At 37.4% G+C, this 18,991-nt stretch overlaps 1 protein-coding gene and 1 long non-coding RNA gene across 4 annotated transcripts; one reads left to right on the top strand and one right to left on the bottom strand.

Moving 5' to 3' along the window:
• Positions 1–10: 10 nt before the first annotated feature.
• Positions 11–4,947, top strand: LOC109363755. Of its 3 annotated transcripts, XR_004162213.1 has the most exons (3): positions 11–498; positions 595–702; positions 4,754–4,947. It is a non-coding gene; the product is annotated as an uncharacterized LOC109363755 (long non-coding RNA). The 3 variants fall into 3 exon arrangements; XR_002109584.1 differs by having other exon boundaries at positions 11–702; XR_002109585.1 differs by lacking the exon at positions 4,754–4,947 and adding an exon at positions 3,138–3,284 and having other exon boundaries at positions 11–702.
• LIX1 (limb and CNS expressed 1) lies at positions 3,278–15,948 on the bottom strand. The gene is made up of 4 exons (XM_010725934.3): positions 13,880–15,948; positions 11,040–11,135; positions 6,255–6,332; positions 3,278–5,622 (listed from the first exon to the last, which is right to left on the bottom strand). The coding sequence occupies exons 1-4, from the start codon at positions 14,078–14,080 to the stop codon at positions 5,338–5,340; spliced, it is 660 nt and encodes a 219-aa protein (XP_010724236.1). The 5' UTR covers positions 14,081–15,948; the 3' UTR covers positions 3,278–5,337.
• Between the last annotated feature and the right edge of the window lie 3,043 nt (positions 15,949–18,991).

Here is an 18,991-nt window from a genome sequence, read left to right as displayed (position 1 = left end):
CACGCTCGGCTGGAGTGCGGGCACAAGGCAGAGTGAGAGACTCTGTGCCCGGCTACAGGCAGTGAGGGCCAAGAGGTCACAATCCACTGCTGCGTATGTCACTATCCCTCACGTAGGGGATGGGTGCCAGTGACGTCACAATGGGCGAGCGTCATCTGCAGCACTCCAACCCCAGCAATGGCATCCGGGTTTTCCGCAGTGCCTCTGTCCCTTCTGTTCCCTATATTGTGTCTGCTCGCTGTTGGCATTTTGCAGCAGTGTCTGGAGCTTTGACTGAGTCTTCCCACGTCGCCCCAGCCGTGACAAATCTCCAGATCTGTACAGCACTGGGGTGCCTTCAACAAAACTCATGTCTTTCTCTGAGGCAACAGGACACGGGCCTAACTGACTCTCCCCACAAGCCAGCACTGCTGCCTTGCCCCATGTGTGCATTGGTTCCTTCCACATCTGAGCATCAGTGCTACCCTGGCTCTTCCTGTGCTGCTTCTTATTTTGTTGGTATTGGAGCCTCCTGTGTTCTCCTATTGCCTCTTGTCCTTTTACTTAGCACAAGCCAAAAATGTTTGGTTCTGCCCTCTTTGCAATCTTCTTCAGAGTGGTGACTATAGATCCGAATATATATGTGTGTCTCCTGCCTCACCTGTGGTGTGAGTTGTGACATACTGGTAACTACAGTTATTGAACTGGCTATGCTATTTAGAGGTACGTATGGTACAACTACATTTGGTACAACTGATTGCAAGTACTACTATGGTACAACTGATTGCAGGTGTCATATCTTGTATTTTGTGCAAGTTATGCACTTGCACATGAGGGAGAAGAATTTGTCTTAATATGTAATTGTAAAACTCAGCTACAATTGAAAGTTCCATACACTGAGTATATATAAAGTGAGTACAAATAATTGTGAGATACCTTTCTCCACTTATTTGTTTATTTAAATCAGGTGATATCTTGTCCAACAGAAAACAAATTATAGACCTTAAGAAAAAAAAAAAAAAAGAGAGTGATTAAGCTAATGATTCTAACACCAGGAGGAACAGGTGATCAGGTGCTTGAGGTTCAATGAGTGTGCATGTGCATTTTCACATTTGCCCAGAATTATGGTTTAACTGAGGCGTGAGCATCAGTTTTTAGAAAAGGGAAACAGCTGTAGATGACGCGAATGAACATCCATCTGAATAGAGGCAGCAAAAGCCTGCTGTTTTTGGAACCTCTGTTGTCAAAGTCTGATAGATTCTTATGTTCAGTGTATTTGTTTTAATCACAGTTATGCTTTAGTGCACTGATTGATATATATACAAAAGATATACAAAAGCTTTAAGACACAGTAAACTGTTGGCACTTTATTATGAGCAATAGCTTTACACCAACATTCTTTATCCTTTCCGAGGCTTCTTGTTTTGGATCCTGAAAATCCAGTTTTTAATACATATGAGAACAGCAATACCAAGGATTAAGTGGCTCATGTCAAAACAGAGCTTCCTTAAGCTTCCCTTTAACAGCATGAAAGCAAAAATGCACTGAATATTTTCACAAACATATAGTGTAACAACCTGCTTGAAGAGCCTTCTCTGCTAATTTTACTCTCAGGTAAATGATACAATCCTCCTGACAGGAGTGTGCATCTGGGGTCAAGGGGCTCTTGTTCTCCCAGTCTGCCAGATTATCTATCAAACAACTATTATCATTGCTTCCAAATTACCTGGACACAATTCATTCCGTTCAGAGCATTAAGTCTCTCGATACAAATTCAATCCACTGTGGTGGAAATAGCTGAAGTTTTCTCTACTCACGCTGATAAGTTCAGGCTAAAGGGCAAGAGAGACAGCATTTCAGAGGTTTCTTCTTATAAACTACAGTTGCCTTTGCTTCACAGCTCCCCTGAAAGGCTATTGCTTTCTATGAAACTTTAAAGGACCATTTACTCAAGTGTTCCTCTGAAAGAAAGCTGTGGTTGAATGGTAAAAGGACTATACATTTTCCCAACATATGCTGATTTGGTGTATTGTGTTACATAAATGCAGTTTGATAGATTCTGTGCACACATAGTTACTTGCAGAAATTATGGGCACCTATGTATCCTGGTGTCCAACATCAAAGTGATGTTCGAAATATAAGGAGGAGATAAACGATGAAGTCAGACTCTGCCTGTGCTGTGGGTAGGTAATAATATATTTCAGCATTTAACAGGAGACATAAACAGTACTGACATCCAAAGTAGGCTGATAAGGCTACAACACAAAGTTCCTATGCAAAAGTGAATAGGTATTTGGCTGCAGTGGCACTGTCCTTTCTCACAATGGGAGGAACAGCATACAAAGCATGTAATTCAGAGGACTATATCTGACAACAAGTAGGCTTGTAAGGTTAAAATATGATGAAGAGAGAAAGGAGTGGGGTAAGAAGAAGAGGTAAGTGAGAAAGTGAGCAGTACTTGTTAATGCTAAGTGAAATGTGTCCTTTCAAAGCTAACCTCTCTTTTGTGTCTTCCCATCAGTTCAAAGAATGCAGAGATCTAGGATGGGGTCTCCAGTTTTCTTTGTGCTTTGAAGTGCTCATTTCTGCACAAATCCTTAGAGCTGAAGTAGCTAACACAAAAAATGAAGCTTGAATGCTGAAATCAGTCCACAGGAGTGTGATAGTTTATTTATCTATCTGATCAACAAACAAAAATCAAAGCAATCCAAGTTTTTCCACTACTTTTTCTACAATCTACTGTTTTAAACAGTTTACATACTACACTGACGGGAGGCAAACTATTGCCTAAATTACAGAACCTAAATGCACAAGGGAGTACGTACAATCTATTGATGCAGTGTGAAAATTACTTTCACTTTACTGTTATACATACGAAATGCCCTGAAAGAAAACAAAACATTAAAAGCTAGGAAAAATTTACTCTTTCAGTTGAGAAAACATATTTTTGAGTAATAGATCCATACAGTTTTGTACATTTTTTAAATGAGCACCTGAAAGGAGATAAAAAATGAGAACTTTTTCAACCTTATATATTGCTCAAGATCTCGCTTTTGTCCCATCCATTTTCCATTCCACATAATCATATTTTTTCAAGACAAGAAAGCTTGTGGGATTTGTTGATTCCTTACAATGAACTGAAATACTTCCTTTTTCAGTGAGCTGAAAGAAAGAATTCAAGACCTGTAAAGTCCATGCCACTACTAGTTCAAGCCGAGATGTCAGAATGCTGAAGAGGGAGGCTGCATTCTTTTCTTTTCCTTGGAAATTTCACATTCAGTAGATAAGAATTAAAAAAAAAAAAACGAATAGACAAAACCCACAACTGTTGTACTTCATTTACAATCTCACCACAGCTTTCCAAAATTCTGTGCTACTTCTTTTTCTTCTCAAGCTGCTGATTGGAAGAAATTGATGTGTAGAAACTTAACAGCAAAGGTTTGTTATGATTAAGCAAGGTATTCTTTATTGGCAGTGCTGGGGTAGCATCAGGTAACTCTCAAAGAATGCTCCACCTGAATAACATACCCCTTACATTCCCAAATCCATTATCCTATCTACTCCCAGTGACTGACTAACAGACATGGCCTTATTTGGCCATCTTCAATGTCATTGTCTGTCCTTGGGGTGTGTCATTTACTTCCTCCAAATATTCCTTTTGTCCCAAAGATTACTGTGGAATGCAAAGATAATTGGAAAAGTCTCTTCACACACAGGTAAGAAGACAAAGTCTTGATGCAGTCTGTCACATTTTAGGCAAATTCTGCCTGGTATGTGTGGATCCTGGCTTATAAGGACTCCACTAAACAGGTGCAGTTTTTTCTGTTGTTTCTTCTGCCTTGTTAAAGCAGAACAGTCTTACAACATATTTCCCTTTCTACAATGCTACATCCCACTTATCATCCACAACATCTAAAAGCTACTATGGTGTTGCAAGCAAGCATTAACAGAATACTTTGTGTAATTAATTCTTCAAATCGCTTTGCTTGCTATAGCTAAGCTCTAAGGGCAGCTTGGCTCTCCCTGTACTGGGCATCTATACTGTACAGCCATCCCACATCTTTCCTTATACAGTGCAAGAATCTTTACAGGTCACAGTTGTCTGTCTCTGCAGTAAGGCTGTGCCCCACATCAGGAAATTGTGTCTAGCAGTGGTGTGCATGGTTTTGCAACACGGTTATTACTGCTGACCTATTCTCCTCTCTTTTTTATATGAGATGTGACACTGTTGGATATCCACTTCTGTAAAGAATGAAAATGAATTTTCTCCAGCCTGCTTTTCCTCCAACTGAACTGTGTGTCTCTCTTATGTAGAAATACATTATGTTTAAAGCAAACTGTACTGATGCTAAGAGATACTACTGAGGTTACTGAGTTGATTTAAACTACAGCTATGCTAAATGTCCATTCTTCTGGCAGAAACTACCAGGAAACAGAACTAGGAGGAGTGTGTTCAAGTTCATTGACCAGCATTTTAATACCTTCCTGTTGTCATATTCAGCTAAAATGGCATGCTGGTTATTATGAGTGTGTGCCTCATTAGGCTTATGCTGCCTACTTTCCTCTTCAGACAGTAGCTTCTAGTAGTGGAATTGTGCTGACAGTCAGCAAGGGGAAAGGAAAGATCTTGAACCTCAGTAGGCATTTGTTGAAGTGCAAGCAAGTAAATTCTCTTTGAAAAGGTATATAAAGTCTAACTAGAAGACTTTTATCACACAGTTAGCCAATACTGATGGCCAGTGAATAACTTCTGCTCATCTTTATGTTCCCACAGATTTGTGAAATCTTGTTGGCTGCAACAGAGGTAAAGCACCTTGAATCTGGAGAGCTTGTTTAACGCTGCAGGTTTTTTTTGGTTGGAAGGTTCTTTATACCCTTTGAAAAACACAATGAACTTCAGCAGTAGCATCTGATAGGAGGAAACACATGCTGTGAAGAAGTCTGGGAGTAACCAGGCACCAGTGCAGGTTTGAACTACCCTTTTTGTATTTTACTGCTGGTAGTTTGTAGGTTTGTGAAGACAATTTTTATGTCTTCAACAAAGAAGATGCAGTTTTCATGTGGAAAACAAAATCCAGGTTATCCAGGTTACCATATCAAATTCAATCTTCAGAGTACCATAAAAGCTTTTGTCTTTTGTGCTTTATCTCCATTTAGGTTTTAAGTACTAGTGCTACATCAAATGTTTCTTGCTTAACCTGAAGAATATTTCTAGACACTAAAATAAAAATTAAAAAAAATTAAAAAAAAATTAGCTTTTAGATACAGAAATTAAAACATCTATGGAAAAGAATGCTAACAACTTACATGGAGAGTATTTTTAACCTAGCCTGGCATGTTAAAACATCTTCTTCAAATCTAGTGGTAGCCATGTAGGGACAAGCTCATTTGATTTTCCCATGAGGAAGTGGTAACTTGGTCACTGTAGATCTGACTCAGTGCTAAGCTCAGTATTTCTTTCTTTTCTTTGTAGAACCTCAGTTCATGCCCAGCTTTCCTGACTTCTTCCAGTTCCCTCAGTGCCACTTGCAGCTCTTGGGAAATAATTCCTGGAGATTCTTGCTCCTTCATAATCCAGTCCAGGGCCATGTGACTTCTCATCTTTTCATCTAAGGAACACTGGGAGTAGTAGGAAATTACTTCCTACCATTCGGGGAAATAACAACAGACATGGAACTTAGTAACAAACTTACTTTAAACAGACAGATAAACAACAATGAGAATCATTCAGCTTTGCACAAAAATAACACAGCAATCCTCTGCAATGTTCTTTCAAAAGCTGATCACTAAAAGATAGAACTAAATCTACCTATGCTTATTTCTCTTGAAGAGAGGTAACATTTTAAATAACGAAAGTTATTCCTTTCCCTTTGTAAAGCACAGAATGTATAATTTTTCTGTAGGTTGTAACATAATACACAACTTAATTTCACAAGTTAAAAATATTTTGAAGTTTTTCAATGTATTGCATTTTCAAGTGTTGTCCCAAAATAGAAGATAAAACCTGTTAGGGTTGCAATTTATCTCAAATGAATTTTCTGCCTGTTGATAGACAAAAGTGAGAAATAGTCCCGGGTTTTCTTGCAGTGATATCAAGGGACAAATATAGAAAATACAAAGTATTTTAAAACTTAATTTTTCTAAGTCCTGTATAAATCAAAATAAAGGACAAATACATTAACTCAGAAAATAAAAGTACTACTACTAATAGTAATTTGCATATTTTACCCTCACACAGTTAACTACTCAGTCAACTTTTTAATGGCTTGTCCTACCTGCCGGGAGCACTTTGTTTCCCGTAGGGCTTTAAGGCTTCCATTCCAATGCAGAAGCTGAAAGACAATCATCAGCTCCTGCAAAATGTGATTACATACTGAAATATTCAAAAAACACACTATTTAAGAGAAAAAAAAAAAGAAGCAGACTTGGTGTTTAAAGTTGATGAGATAAAGGAAAATTAATCCAAACTGTGTTAGGAGTTATAATGAAAGGCTTACAGGTAGCTAAAAGCTAGTATTTTCTCTTTTGAAGCAAATAGAGTACTATAAAATATTGATATTCTAAGTCCCTCAATCGGAGCTTTTACTTACTTCTAGGTGACTACTACAACCTTGTTTATAGTCATAGTGCTGGCGTATTTAGAGCTTTTTAGCTATCAGACATCAGCATTAAAAATATGGCAAACTCTTTATCACCAGGTTGAGTATTTTATTTTCCATTTTCTGCACATTGAAGTAAGGTGGTTTAATTTACTTTCTAACTTTCACTGTGTCACGTCCCCATAATCATTGCAAAATAACATTTAACTTGGTGAAGTATCAATGACACTTAAAATTAACCTTAGATCCTTGCCTCTAATCACTGTTCTGTTAGTTTTAGTAATTTCCAAACTTTGAATTGAGATGGATGACTATCACAGAAAGAATGCTATCAAATAAATTTTTACACACACACACACAAAAGATGAGATTTGCTATCTAACTGATCACTTTTCTAATGGGATTTTTATTTCACGGCAGACATCCAGTAGCCTTAAACAAAAATGTTATCAATGTATTCGTTTTTCTTTACATGAGGTGAGGCTGTTAAACTCCAGGCATTTTAATCTCTTTGTGAAACAAAATGGCTATTTCACAGTAAATACACGGAACAAACGTTTCACCTGAAACACAGTTGATGCAGTTTAATGGGCCAGCTGGTGCTATTAAACAAGTTCAGAAGAACTGAATGAGGTCCCTGAGAGGGTTGTCATTATATCTCTGTATTGAATAGAGCTGGGTTAGATGGAACTGGATTTCTCATTGTAAAGGTTTAATACTTCTAAAATTACTTGTTCCAAAACAAACATATTGCTAGTATTGCTCTATTTTGATAATATCAAGACCCTGTAGAGATTTACAGTGGGTGCTAATGGAAAGTAGGGGAATGGGAGAGAAAAGTAAACCTTAAGGAAGAATATTTAAATGTGTCAATCCTGACCATTGCTCATGGTAACGAGTACCTACCCAGAAACTGAATCACTGCCTCAGTGATACTTCTGAGTGCCTAACACATTATAATTTAAATTAGAGATGGGAGGGAGAAAGATAAAGACTAACTTGGTAGCATACAAGGATTATTTTCATCACCAGTGATTCTCTTTCTAATTGCTAACCACAAACTGGGCAGAATGAAGAGTGAATCTTAGTCTGTTTTTTCTCATGTTCATTTACTGCTTCTGATGTGACGAAAGCATTGGCTTGTAACTGGATTTTTGCATCTAGCTTGATGGTTGGTAGTCTTCTGACAAAACAGAGGACAGGACAAAAGGGTTCAGTGATAAAACAGTTAAAATTATCTACCTTAGATAGAAAACGTAGAGATTTACATGGGCTGTACAAATCATTTTTCTTGTCTGGTACCTTGACAATTATTTCTACATTTCAGTCCTTTCCTTGAACCTTTTATAAACTTGGCTACATTATTAGTTTTTGCTTATGCAAAAGGAGACTGCTTGTATTACAATGAATTTTATATACATTTGAGGTGGACATAGTAGATGGAGGAAGTGGCCTGGTAAAGAAAGTAAGACTGCACAGATTAACTCTGCACAATCTCACATTTCAGACCAAGACACCAGGAGTAGTATACCTGGTGGTGCTGACCTAATGTCTTGAATACAGCTGTACTCCATTCATACTAAGGATCATAATTTGATGGTGTGGGAAATGATGTATGATTTTTGCATAAGTAATAGAATGTTGTACCCAAGGGACATACCTCAGAACCTGTGATACAAGATAATTTTCTGTCCGTGGTTAAAGAATGGGGTATGCACATTCTGGACAGATAAAAGGAGAGTGTGGCTGGCATGTTAATTTGTGTATGCTCCTCCCTTGGGGAGATTGTGGTGGTGCATTAAGGATGACCAAAGATAAGGACTGTAAGACATACATCTGCACCCAGAATTCTGCAAGAAGAGACAAACTTATCTGGCAAAACATATGGCAGAAGATACTGGCCCAGTCACTATTTCATGAATTCTGCTTACTTGGAGAAACAAAGATAGATGGACTTTGTCAACTACCAAGAATTTGTGCGTGAAGAATGTGAACCTGGCAGCAGGGGAGGAACTCAGTGTTAAAAGAGCTTGTTTTCTTACAGCAGGCACTCTGGTTTGCAGGATGCCCGCCATTGCAATCACAAATTAAAACTTCTTCACAAGAGGTTTGGCCTCCAAAAAATTATTTGAATTATTTCTCACAGTGAATGAAAAGAACTTCTTTTTTACTACATGTAAAGATTTTGTGCAAGAAAATTCATTATGTCATTATAAACAGGTACTATTTAGCCCAAGATTTGACCTTCAGCTCTTTATGTATATCTCTTTACTTATTCCCTTTTCTTTACCTCAGGAAACAAAAACAAAATAAATCAAGATACAAGCCCAAAATGCAAAGTCCCCAAAGCATGTGAAGACCGATGTTTAAAGGTGGAAGAAAGCACAAAGTTTATGCTACATGTCTGGAGTCCCTTCGGACTGAAAAGATTGTGGTAGGTTTTGCTTGGCCTTAGAAGTTGTGGTCTTATTTTGACTTCCTGTGCAACTGGCTTTTGATTTTAAAATAATTATAGAAGAAACTATTAACCATTTTGTTTACTTTAAAAGTATATGCCCTATATTTCAAGCGACAGAAGATAGCAGTCTGTAACTAATCACAGGGAAATTCGTAATGTCTTTTGTATAAATAGTTCACACACTCTCCCTTCGATGCCTCTTCACTTACTGGAGATGAACCCTGCAATACAACACTGTGCTTTTTATCATTTAGACTGGAAATTGCCTTACTTTTGATTTTCAGTATTTCCAATCATTCTGCAACAGCATATCAGCTACAATCTGAAACAGCTGAACATTATCTTGGACACACAGTGATATATGGGAATTAGTACGAATTCCTTCACTCTCCATTCTGATTTGCTTGAATGTATAAACATGCTGTATTAGTTCTCATTTACCATTGGATTTTTACATGTCCATATAGGATATCAATCTTTGCCCTTTGTTATCTATTTATATTAGTAGCACATGGATTATTTGATAAATAATCCTGGCTTACTCATCTTACTCAAGTGCATAGAGAAGGGATTTAAATTTTAATTGAGATATTTTGTGATTTGGATTCAAAAACATGTTTTATTTTAGAAATCTCTGCTCGTAGGCCATAGCATCTTACTCTATCAAATGTTTTTTGCAGTTTGAGTGTTCTTTCTCAAGGCCTGATTTTTTTAGAGTCGTTTCTGAAATTCCATCCCTGGATGAAGTGCATCTTGAGGAGAGGAAAAGACATAAGATCAGAGTTCAGAATTATATAACTTGGTCCCAGCAAGTCTCCTGAAAGTTTATCATCTTCAGTGCAGTACCTATGACATTAAGTAAATATCATACATACTATGACATTACCTATGGAATTAAGTAAATAGGGCAACTTTTCCTTGATGACACTTTTCTCACTTTGTTAGATGTGCCACTGTGAGGAGCCAAAACATGTAGGCTTCTGGAAACATGCAATTCAAAACAGGCATGCTCTAGAAATATTCAGACTATTTCCCTGAATTTTTTCCCTCCTTCACACATCTGAAACCCACACACAGATGCATCTTGATTGCACTCAGAAGGTGAAGCAGAATGGTACCCATAACACATAGCACTTATGCCCAGTTAACTTGTTCTATTCATCAATAAAAATCAAAACCCTACAGCATACTGTAGGCAGTTGAAGTCTATATGACATCACATCAATCAGTTCACACTTAATCAAATGTAAGAAAAATAAACTCAAAAATATGTGGGTCTACTTTGGTGCCTAGATTAAATAACTATGCATGAATGTTTTACACATAATTTGGTAATTTAGAAAGCTGTAATAAAGCATTGGAGATTCTGTTAGTAGTTCAGAATATGTGTTCTGAATGTTGAATCAAACTTATTTCAACTGGAATTAATTTTAGTAAGGCTCTGACAGAGGGCCAGAAGTGGTCACCACACCTTTGAAATGACTGTTGTTACAAGAATATTTGCCCTTCAATAGACAGTGTGTGGCAATTCATTCACCCATGTTCAGTACAGTACTTTCAGATTTTCTTTCGAATAGCAGTGCAGGAAGTCAAGTGCTCACTTGTCAGGATGTACCAACCCAGTATAATGTCAGTGATCATAGTATTTTCTCCAGTAATGTAGATTTAGCGTGATATTTTTTATTAGGATATGGAATCAAAAAGGCCATTTTACCATACATGAATTTTAGGCACAGCACTATGCAGATAATATTTCAGTGCATGTAATCAGCTGGAAGGGACACTACTCTTTGCTAATATTGCAGACATGTTGTTGACACTTGATTTACTGTAGTGCTGTTTTGAAGGTAACCTTTAGACATTCAGATTTGATCTAAATCCAGTTTTCTCTCATTCTCTATGGTCTCAGCATGCCTCAGATGCAATGAATTCTATTTGAAATTAGTCATTAAGTTTCTTCACTCAGATGTGAATAATGTAGAACCCATTTCTTATCCTTATACCTGAAATTCCAGCATTGTCTTTCCAATGTTTGACTCTAGCATGTAATGATAAGCTCCAATACTAGTGCTGGGGTCATCAGCATCCTTTAGGTTACCCTTTGGGAAGAAACAAGAGAACGTGATTAAAAAGGAAGTAGTTGATTTATGGTTGTATATTTTATAGTCAATAACATGTCTTAATACTGCTAACCCAAGACATTTTTAACGCCCCTCCATTTCTTTCCCCAGCAAACAATCTGGGAGCCTGTTTCTGCAAATCACAATTACCACAGAGGCTACTCATTTTACCAATATTTAGTTACTATCTGATTGTGAAATGAGAGCGCTGAAGTGCTTAGTGACACACTGATTGCTGAAAGGAGGAAACACGTGGGATTAACTAGAAGTGCTTTAGTATTTGCTTTGCAGTAAGCAGTTTAGCACTCAAAAGGCTTCCTTAGCTAATACCCCCATGATCTTCCTACTGACATTTCTCAAATCACTCTCCTGCTGATACATTTTTAGTCAGTTTAACTGATGTACTTCCTTGTAGGTATGATTTTCACTTTACCTTCTTAAGAGTTCCTTTGTATCTATCCACGCAGTCACTAAACTGATTATTTGTGTGCAGTTTTTCTATCTTGGTGCTTGCTACAGCTCAGATACTTTGCAAAACATCTCAACACTGTAATGCAGAGGAAATGAGACCCTTGCCTGTGCCCAGCAGAAAAGGAGAAGTAGAAGGAGTGAGATCCCAACAATGATTTATAGAGCAGGAGAAGCCTCCAGGAAAACAATTTTACAGAGCTCATTAAATACTCTGAGATAGTTTTTAACCATTCCTCCCCTCACCCCTCCCAAAAAAAGAAGATGAAATGATTGTATTGGAATTTATTGTAAAGAAGATGGATTGCAATCTGAAACCATCAATTTCTTTATAAAAAGGAAAATTATGTAGGCAAAGTTATCTGATCTTCTGGAGCTCTAACAAAATCTTCTTTCAGGTGTAAGGATGGAAAGAAATATGACCTGAGAAAGGCAAGAAGGGGAAGCAATTTTGTATTGTTCTGCCCAGACTTGTTTATCTCTACTAAGTGAAAAAGATATAATACTCTCCAGCTTCAATATAAATTGACTATAATGGGACTATAATGACAGACTAGAATTTTGAAGCAAGTCTTGGCTTTTCTTATGAACTGGAGCAGCAACCCCTGAGCACTTCTAAAATAAACTGACAGTGGTTAGTGGCTCAGCAGCATATAATAATTTTATGTCAAGACCTGTTCTCTTTACCTAATCTTTGCTGTCCCAGTGTACTATTAATGGGAGAGTCTTCCTCCTGATCTCTGTGTGGTGTTCATCTATCTAAAGTCATAATTGCTTGAGATGAATCAACAAAATGTTCCTTCAGTTAAATCAGTTCTGTCTAGTTCCAGGTATTTAAGAAATACTTACTCCTAGTGCAACAAACCTGACTGTGCAGGTTTTGCATCTCATAAAGTGTACCCATAGTAATGAGTACACTCAATAAAATGCAGCTATGGGCATGCTAATAATACAATCCATAGTTTTACATTCATTTTTTCAGTAGAATTGAAAAGCTGCATTGATTACTTAGCTACAGGAAGGGTTTCAGTTTCGTCTCTTTCATAGAATCACAGAATCATAGATTGGCCTGGGTTGAAAATGATCACAATGATCATCTAGTTTCAACCCCACTGCTATGTGCAGGGTCACCAACCACCAGATCAGGCTGCCCAGAGCCACATCCAGCCTGGCCTTGAATGTCTCCAGGGATGGGGCATCCACAACTTCCCTGGACAATCTGTAAGCTGCTTTTTAGGGGAAGACTTAGAAAAAGGAACATGAGATAATTTTGGACAGATTCCTTTGCATAACCCAGGTGTTCAATGGCAACTTCAGAAAGTTAAACAGATTACTACGCAATATGGTTCCACTGAACTGAAAGAAAATTTATGGCTTTTGAATGTTGTAGCGTTAACACGATGCTGTTGAAATATTTATGCTGGCTTTTAAATATCCCTAAGGAAATCCAGGCAGAACTCTGTGAAGCACATAACCTTTTAGCTCAAAAATTTCCATAAAAAATGATAAATCACTAAAGTCAAAAACTCCCTTTAAATTTCATACACAAATAAATCATGTTCTATTTTTCCTTATTTTTATGGATTTTTGTCCCTCTATAATGTATAAAATTCTCAGTACTGTAAAAGAAAACCATTCTTTCATCTATAAAACAGATACAGATTAGAACTCCTTATGCTCATCTGTTTGTACATCCCTCCCAAATATATCCAATAAGGGAGTACACTCAGAAGGAGAGCACTACAGATTATCTAAAAAAAAAATCCAGAAGAAAATAGTGATATTTCCAAAATTTTAAAAATCTCTTCCACACTTATTATTAGAAATGTCTTCTGCTAGCAGAAAATAAATACAATTAAACTTTCCTTAACTCACAATACATGTCTTCTAGGAAAGCAATACTTTCATTCCTAAGGATTTAGAGCACTCTGAAATGATATTTGCCATGTAGTAGTGTTCTGAACTATAAATATTTTATCTAGATATAAACTTAAAAAAAATTAAAAAAAAATAATTGGAGTGACCTTTAAGGACTAACACAGCTTTAAAAAAACTGATGCTTTAATTAAAAATTTATTAATTTTAATAAAATTGATAATCTTTATTACTACATAGGTGAAAAAACAGTAAGACCTTGACTTTTGTCAACTGGTGGAAAATCTTCTAGTGGAGAATCATAATCTTGTATGTTCTATTTGTTAATAGAAAAAGAGCACCATTCACAAGATCATATGATTCCTCACAAGTGCACTTACGCTTGTTGAAGAAACAGCCTCCTGAATGCTTTCCATGATGAATTCCTTCGTGATTCTGCGACAGGGCAATTCATTGAAGAGAGAGTTGATCAGAGCCACTTTTGCAGCATCTCGTCTTGCCTCTGCTCTGCTTAGGCAGCTCTGTAAAAGCACATAAGCAATTTTACAGGTCTCAGATGAAACCTGTATTTCCCACTGCATTTCTTATGTGCATTTTTTCTGCCTCTCAAAGTAAATTAGAGTTAAAATATATGATTTATATTATTAATAATTGCTTTTATCATAAAATCTGACTTCTGAGAACCAACATTTTAATTCGGAAGTAGCTTTCCCAAAAATCTTCATAAAAATTATTGGTTTAAGTAAACATTAACTTATCAAAATTCTTTAATTTTTGTAACCCTCAATTGGATTTTTTAATAGTTACTGCAAACATTAATTTGGTGCTTAGCATACTTTCTAGCAACAGCCAAGCTGGGAGTGAATTAATATACAAAATATTTTGCAGTGAAAACGCATCCTAAATGTTTTCTTTTTTTTTTTCTTCAAAATCAATCCTAATTTAACATCCATGAAGTAGAATGATACTTCTGATTTCCCAGTGATGCCATCCTTTGCCTCTTTCAAACCAAATATTCTATGAATTTTGTGGAGACTCTAAACAGTGGAAAGGAAGAACTTGAAAAAAAAAGTTGCTTGCCCTGCTTTTCTGCGTAGCTGCATGAGCTGCCAGTGCTGACATCTGCAGTCCTCGCACAGCTTACAGAGGGTCTGCTCAGTGTTTACTTTGGCCTTCAGAAGTTTCAGTTCAAGACTGCTTTCTCTGGTTTTGTAATAGAGCATGAAAATTTCTTAGCTCTCAACAAGCAAACAATGCAGTCATATTTTTAATAAAATCAGGATTTTACCCACTTCGGAGGTAATGGAGATTCCTAACGTGAATTCCTAACGTGAGCTCTGTGGCATGACCTGGACAAAATGCTATGCTCCTTAGTTTTGTCTAAACACAGGAAATTTACTCACCTCGTCTTGCCTCCTATGTTACATATGTCACCAGGACTCACCCATATTCCCAACATCAAGCTCAAGATTTTAATTTTATCACAGCTTTTACAAGACAAAGCTGTATGCCACAGACAGTGAAAAGTAGAGATGAAAGCACCAGCCATGCCTGAGCTTCAGCAACTACAGGGAATGGATTGTGTGAATTGAGTCCATACAAACTTAGAAGATGAACTGCACCCCAAGCTTTTGAGAAGGCTTAAAAAATGCCTTTAAAGATTTATGTCAATCTGCTGAATGGTGAAACTCTTTTCAAATCTCAAATCTGGCTAACAGCATGGCAATCAATATAGAGACAGAGAGCAGATGTTCTGTGCACTAGCTGCTGAATCAGCTATGGCCATTCACTGATGCTACAATGAAGAGGAATCATCCTCAAACTTTGATTTGTCCATTCTTTTGGCTGCTGCCTCTGAACCTCACAGTAATTTATAGGGAATGGTATGAGAATAATATTAGATTTTACTGTAATAATAATTATACAAAAAATCCTAGTCTTTGTAAACAACTAATTGACATTTGATCTCCACTCTCTAAATACAGAGATGAAGTGTTATGAATACGACCAAGTCAATGCATCATTGTGTTCCTCTCCTACATTTTGCACAGAGTGAAATAACAGGGCAAGTCAGAACCTGCCAAGGCTTATCAAGAACAAAGCCATCTTAATAGAGACTTGCTGAACAAAGTTTTACTAGACATGAAGGAAGACCAAATTTTAAAATTTCCTGATAGCAAGAAACATTAACACATTTAGAATTTCAATATTTAATTTTCTTCATAGCGAGTAAGCTGTGCCGTACTTGAGGACTTTATCTTACTTTAACTGGCACATTAGCTAGTCATCCATCTTAATTTGCAACGTCTGATATGACAAAATGATCTGGAGGTCCCTTCCAACCCCTGTCATTCTGCGATTCTGTGAAATGCGTACTTTTTGTGTTCGTTTACAGCAGCATCCACAGATTCTTCCATGGTCTCTTTTTATTTCCTTCTCCAGGCCTAAAGGTATTCAGTATCTGGCACAATTGGTTTAACTCTACTAGGTTGTTTCTATGCATTTTGGAAAGAAGTGTGAATACGCTGTATTATTTCTACTGGGAGACTTCTAAATAATATCGTAACTGGTTATGATCAAGAAAACTGCTGATCTTTGACATGCAATGAAAATGGAAGCATAGTTCTCTGAAACGACTAATTTTCATTAAAATAAGTAAATAAATTACTAAATGCTTATCTTTTAATCAAGTAGAATATTTTTCATTATAAAAACCAATTTACCCTACCTTTTAAAAAGCCATTTTAAACAATTTTTGCCTTCCAAAAAATGTAATTTTTAGGATGAAATTAAGTTTGTATTTCATTTCAGTTTTTCCTGTCATGCTATTTCAGAAGCTGGGGTCTTCATGAACATGTAAAATATCTAACCCTTTTATACCCTTTTCAAGCTGCTCGGGTCAAATGTTTCAACACTGTGTATTTTTCTTTCATTATGTTTAAAGATTCTTTTGCAAGTTGCATGTGATTTTGTTCTGTAAAATTCTAAGAACTTAGATTTCCATGTGCTTTCAACAATAAATGTTATAATCCAAACCAAGCCAAATAATTTGGATTTAAACCATCTTTGTGCAGATGAAATCCAGTTAAAATGACGGATAAAAGAAAACTATTTGTTTTTAAGTAATACCAGCAAAGCAGCAGATCAAAGAGTCTTTATATATTTATAAGCAAATGGTTAGTTTTGAAAGATCAAGAGATTTACAAATCTGGAAAAAGGGAAAGATCCTTAATGTAGCTAACCTCCATGCAATCGCAGCCCGGTCAACAACACCACATCAGCGCCCTTACTGTCTGCACTCACCCAGCACAGGGACACGAGAGACGCACAGCATAGCATGTAGCTCAAGTGCCAATTTATTGCTGCGCAACAACTGTCTATATACCGTGACACGCGACCGCCCCGTGAACTTGTGACCCATTAAGCACCACTCAAAACCACCCCTGGATCTACCATCCACCGTATCCCGAGTACCACCCACACCGAGAACCACCCACATCTCCCCAGTACTGCCCATACTTAACATTTAACTAAATATAATGGAAGCTAGAAAAACTTGAACAAAAATGGAGATCATATTTTAAAGTGATGACATATGACTTTTCTCTGTGATGTTTTTTCCCTTTATTTTTTTCCTCTCGATCCTGAAAGAACGACTAAAATGGCACAATCTTAATGTAGTTTCTCAAAAGACAAAGGTATTAACATAGGATCTTTGCCTCTAGTTTACAGAGAAGTCTGATATTATATGAAGTTGAATTTGTGTTGGGAATTGTAGAAGTCTATGAAGTCGTCGAATGGGACTGATGCAAAGGGCAATGTCTGCTGCACTGTAGTGGTGCAGTATACAGTAGAATACTGATAGCCATGTCCACTCTTCAACATGATGGGTTTTAATAGTTTTGATGTTTGTAGCTGGAAAAGGTAACAAAGCTGTACTCTTCGTCCCCAGAGGAAAGAGGAGATGTTGATCCAAGGCACAATGAAGCAGGTTCATCCTGCTTTTTCAGACATGTTGGAAACAGGGAAAGTAGGCCTTTGCTCTTTATCTTAAAGATGATAGCTCTTTGTTCTCAGTAGGTGAAACTACCAGAAAAGCACAGATGTTTCATTATAGCCTGTTTCTACTTGCAGAGAATGGCTTGAAAGCAGCCCTGAGGAGAAGGATTTGAGGATGTCAGTTGATGAGATTCAACATGAGTCAGCAAAGTGTGCTTGTAGCCCAGAAGGCTGACTATATCCTGGCTCGCATCAAGAGGAGCGTGGGTAATTCTGTCCCTCAGCTCTGCTCTCTGAGATCCCACTGTACTGTGTCCAGTTCTGGTGCCCCCCAGCACAAGGACATGAAGAGTGCAGAGGAGGGCCACGAAGATGATCAGAGGGCTGGAGCACCTTCCTGCAAGGACAGCAAGAGGGCTGGGTTCTTCAGCCTGGAGAAGACTCCAGGGGAACCTTTATAGCGGCTTTCCAGTACCTGAAGGGGGCCTACAAGAAAACTGGGGAGGAGCTTTTTATAAGAGCATGTAGAGCCAGGACAAGGGGAAAAGGTTTTAAACTGGAAGAGGACAGATTTAGACTAGGAAGAAAGTCTTTACTTTGAGGGTGGTGAGACACTGAAACAGGTTGCCCAGAGAGGTTGTGGATGCCCCCTCCCTGGAAGCATTCAAGACCAGGCTGGATGGGGCTCTGAGCAACCTGGTCTAGAGGGAGGTGTCCCTGCCTACAGGAAGGGGTTGGAACTAGGTATCTTATAGGTCCCTTCCAACCCAAACCATTTTCTTATTCTTTGGTAACAAATGTTACATTTTTTATACCATCTAACTGCTTTCTCTTGCTCCATAATCACTGTATAGTACACAACTATACAAAATTTAGTAACATCTACTGTAAGATCAGGGAGACAGTACTTTTTGATTTTAAACAGTTGACTTCTGGCCCTTGTGAAAATGCTTAACAAAGATTGAAATTAGTCTTTAAGCCAGTAACATCACATGGACTGAAGAAAACAGAGGAAATATTTAATTATTCACTTCTATAAATGTATACGTTAGAGAAGGCTGTAACCTGGAGCTAGAGTGGGAAGCTGGTGCTTTATGCAATTACCAAGCCTCTTTGTTGCCCAGCTTTATTTTGTCTTCTATCATTATACCAAGAAGCAACGTTCCCATTGCTCACCCTGCCTCACGATAACGAGTCAGCCAGAATTTGTGCTGTGTATTGAGTGCTGAACATTGAAGTAAATAACTTGTCCTTTGATGAAAGAAGTATTTCTTTGGGCTATGTTGTTTATCTGTTTGCTTGCTTAGTTTTTTGGGGGCTATTTTGTGAGTGTGTGTGTGACTTCTAAATTTTTAATCAGGGTATATGCCATTAGGAATCCTATTAGTGCATGGGTGTCATTTTTCAGATTATTTTAGTGCAGGGAGTTCACAGAATACCTGTGAATATACCTAAATACCTAAAACCAGGCAAGGTTTTAAAAAAAAGCATTT

The sequence above is a fragment of the Meleagris gallopavo genome, chromosome Z, assembly GCF_000146605.3.
Source record: "Meleagris gallopavo isolate NT-WF06-2002-E0010 breed Aviagen turkey brand Nicholas breeding stock chromosome Z, Turkey_5.1, whole genome shotgun sequence".
Taxonomy (NCBI): Eukaryota; Metazoa; Chordata; class Aves; order Galliformes; family Phasianidae; genus Meleagris; species Meleagris gallopavo.
Note: the sequence above shows the minus strand (reverse complement) of the source record. Positions and strands in the feature narration are given on the sequence as shown.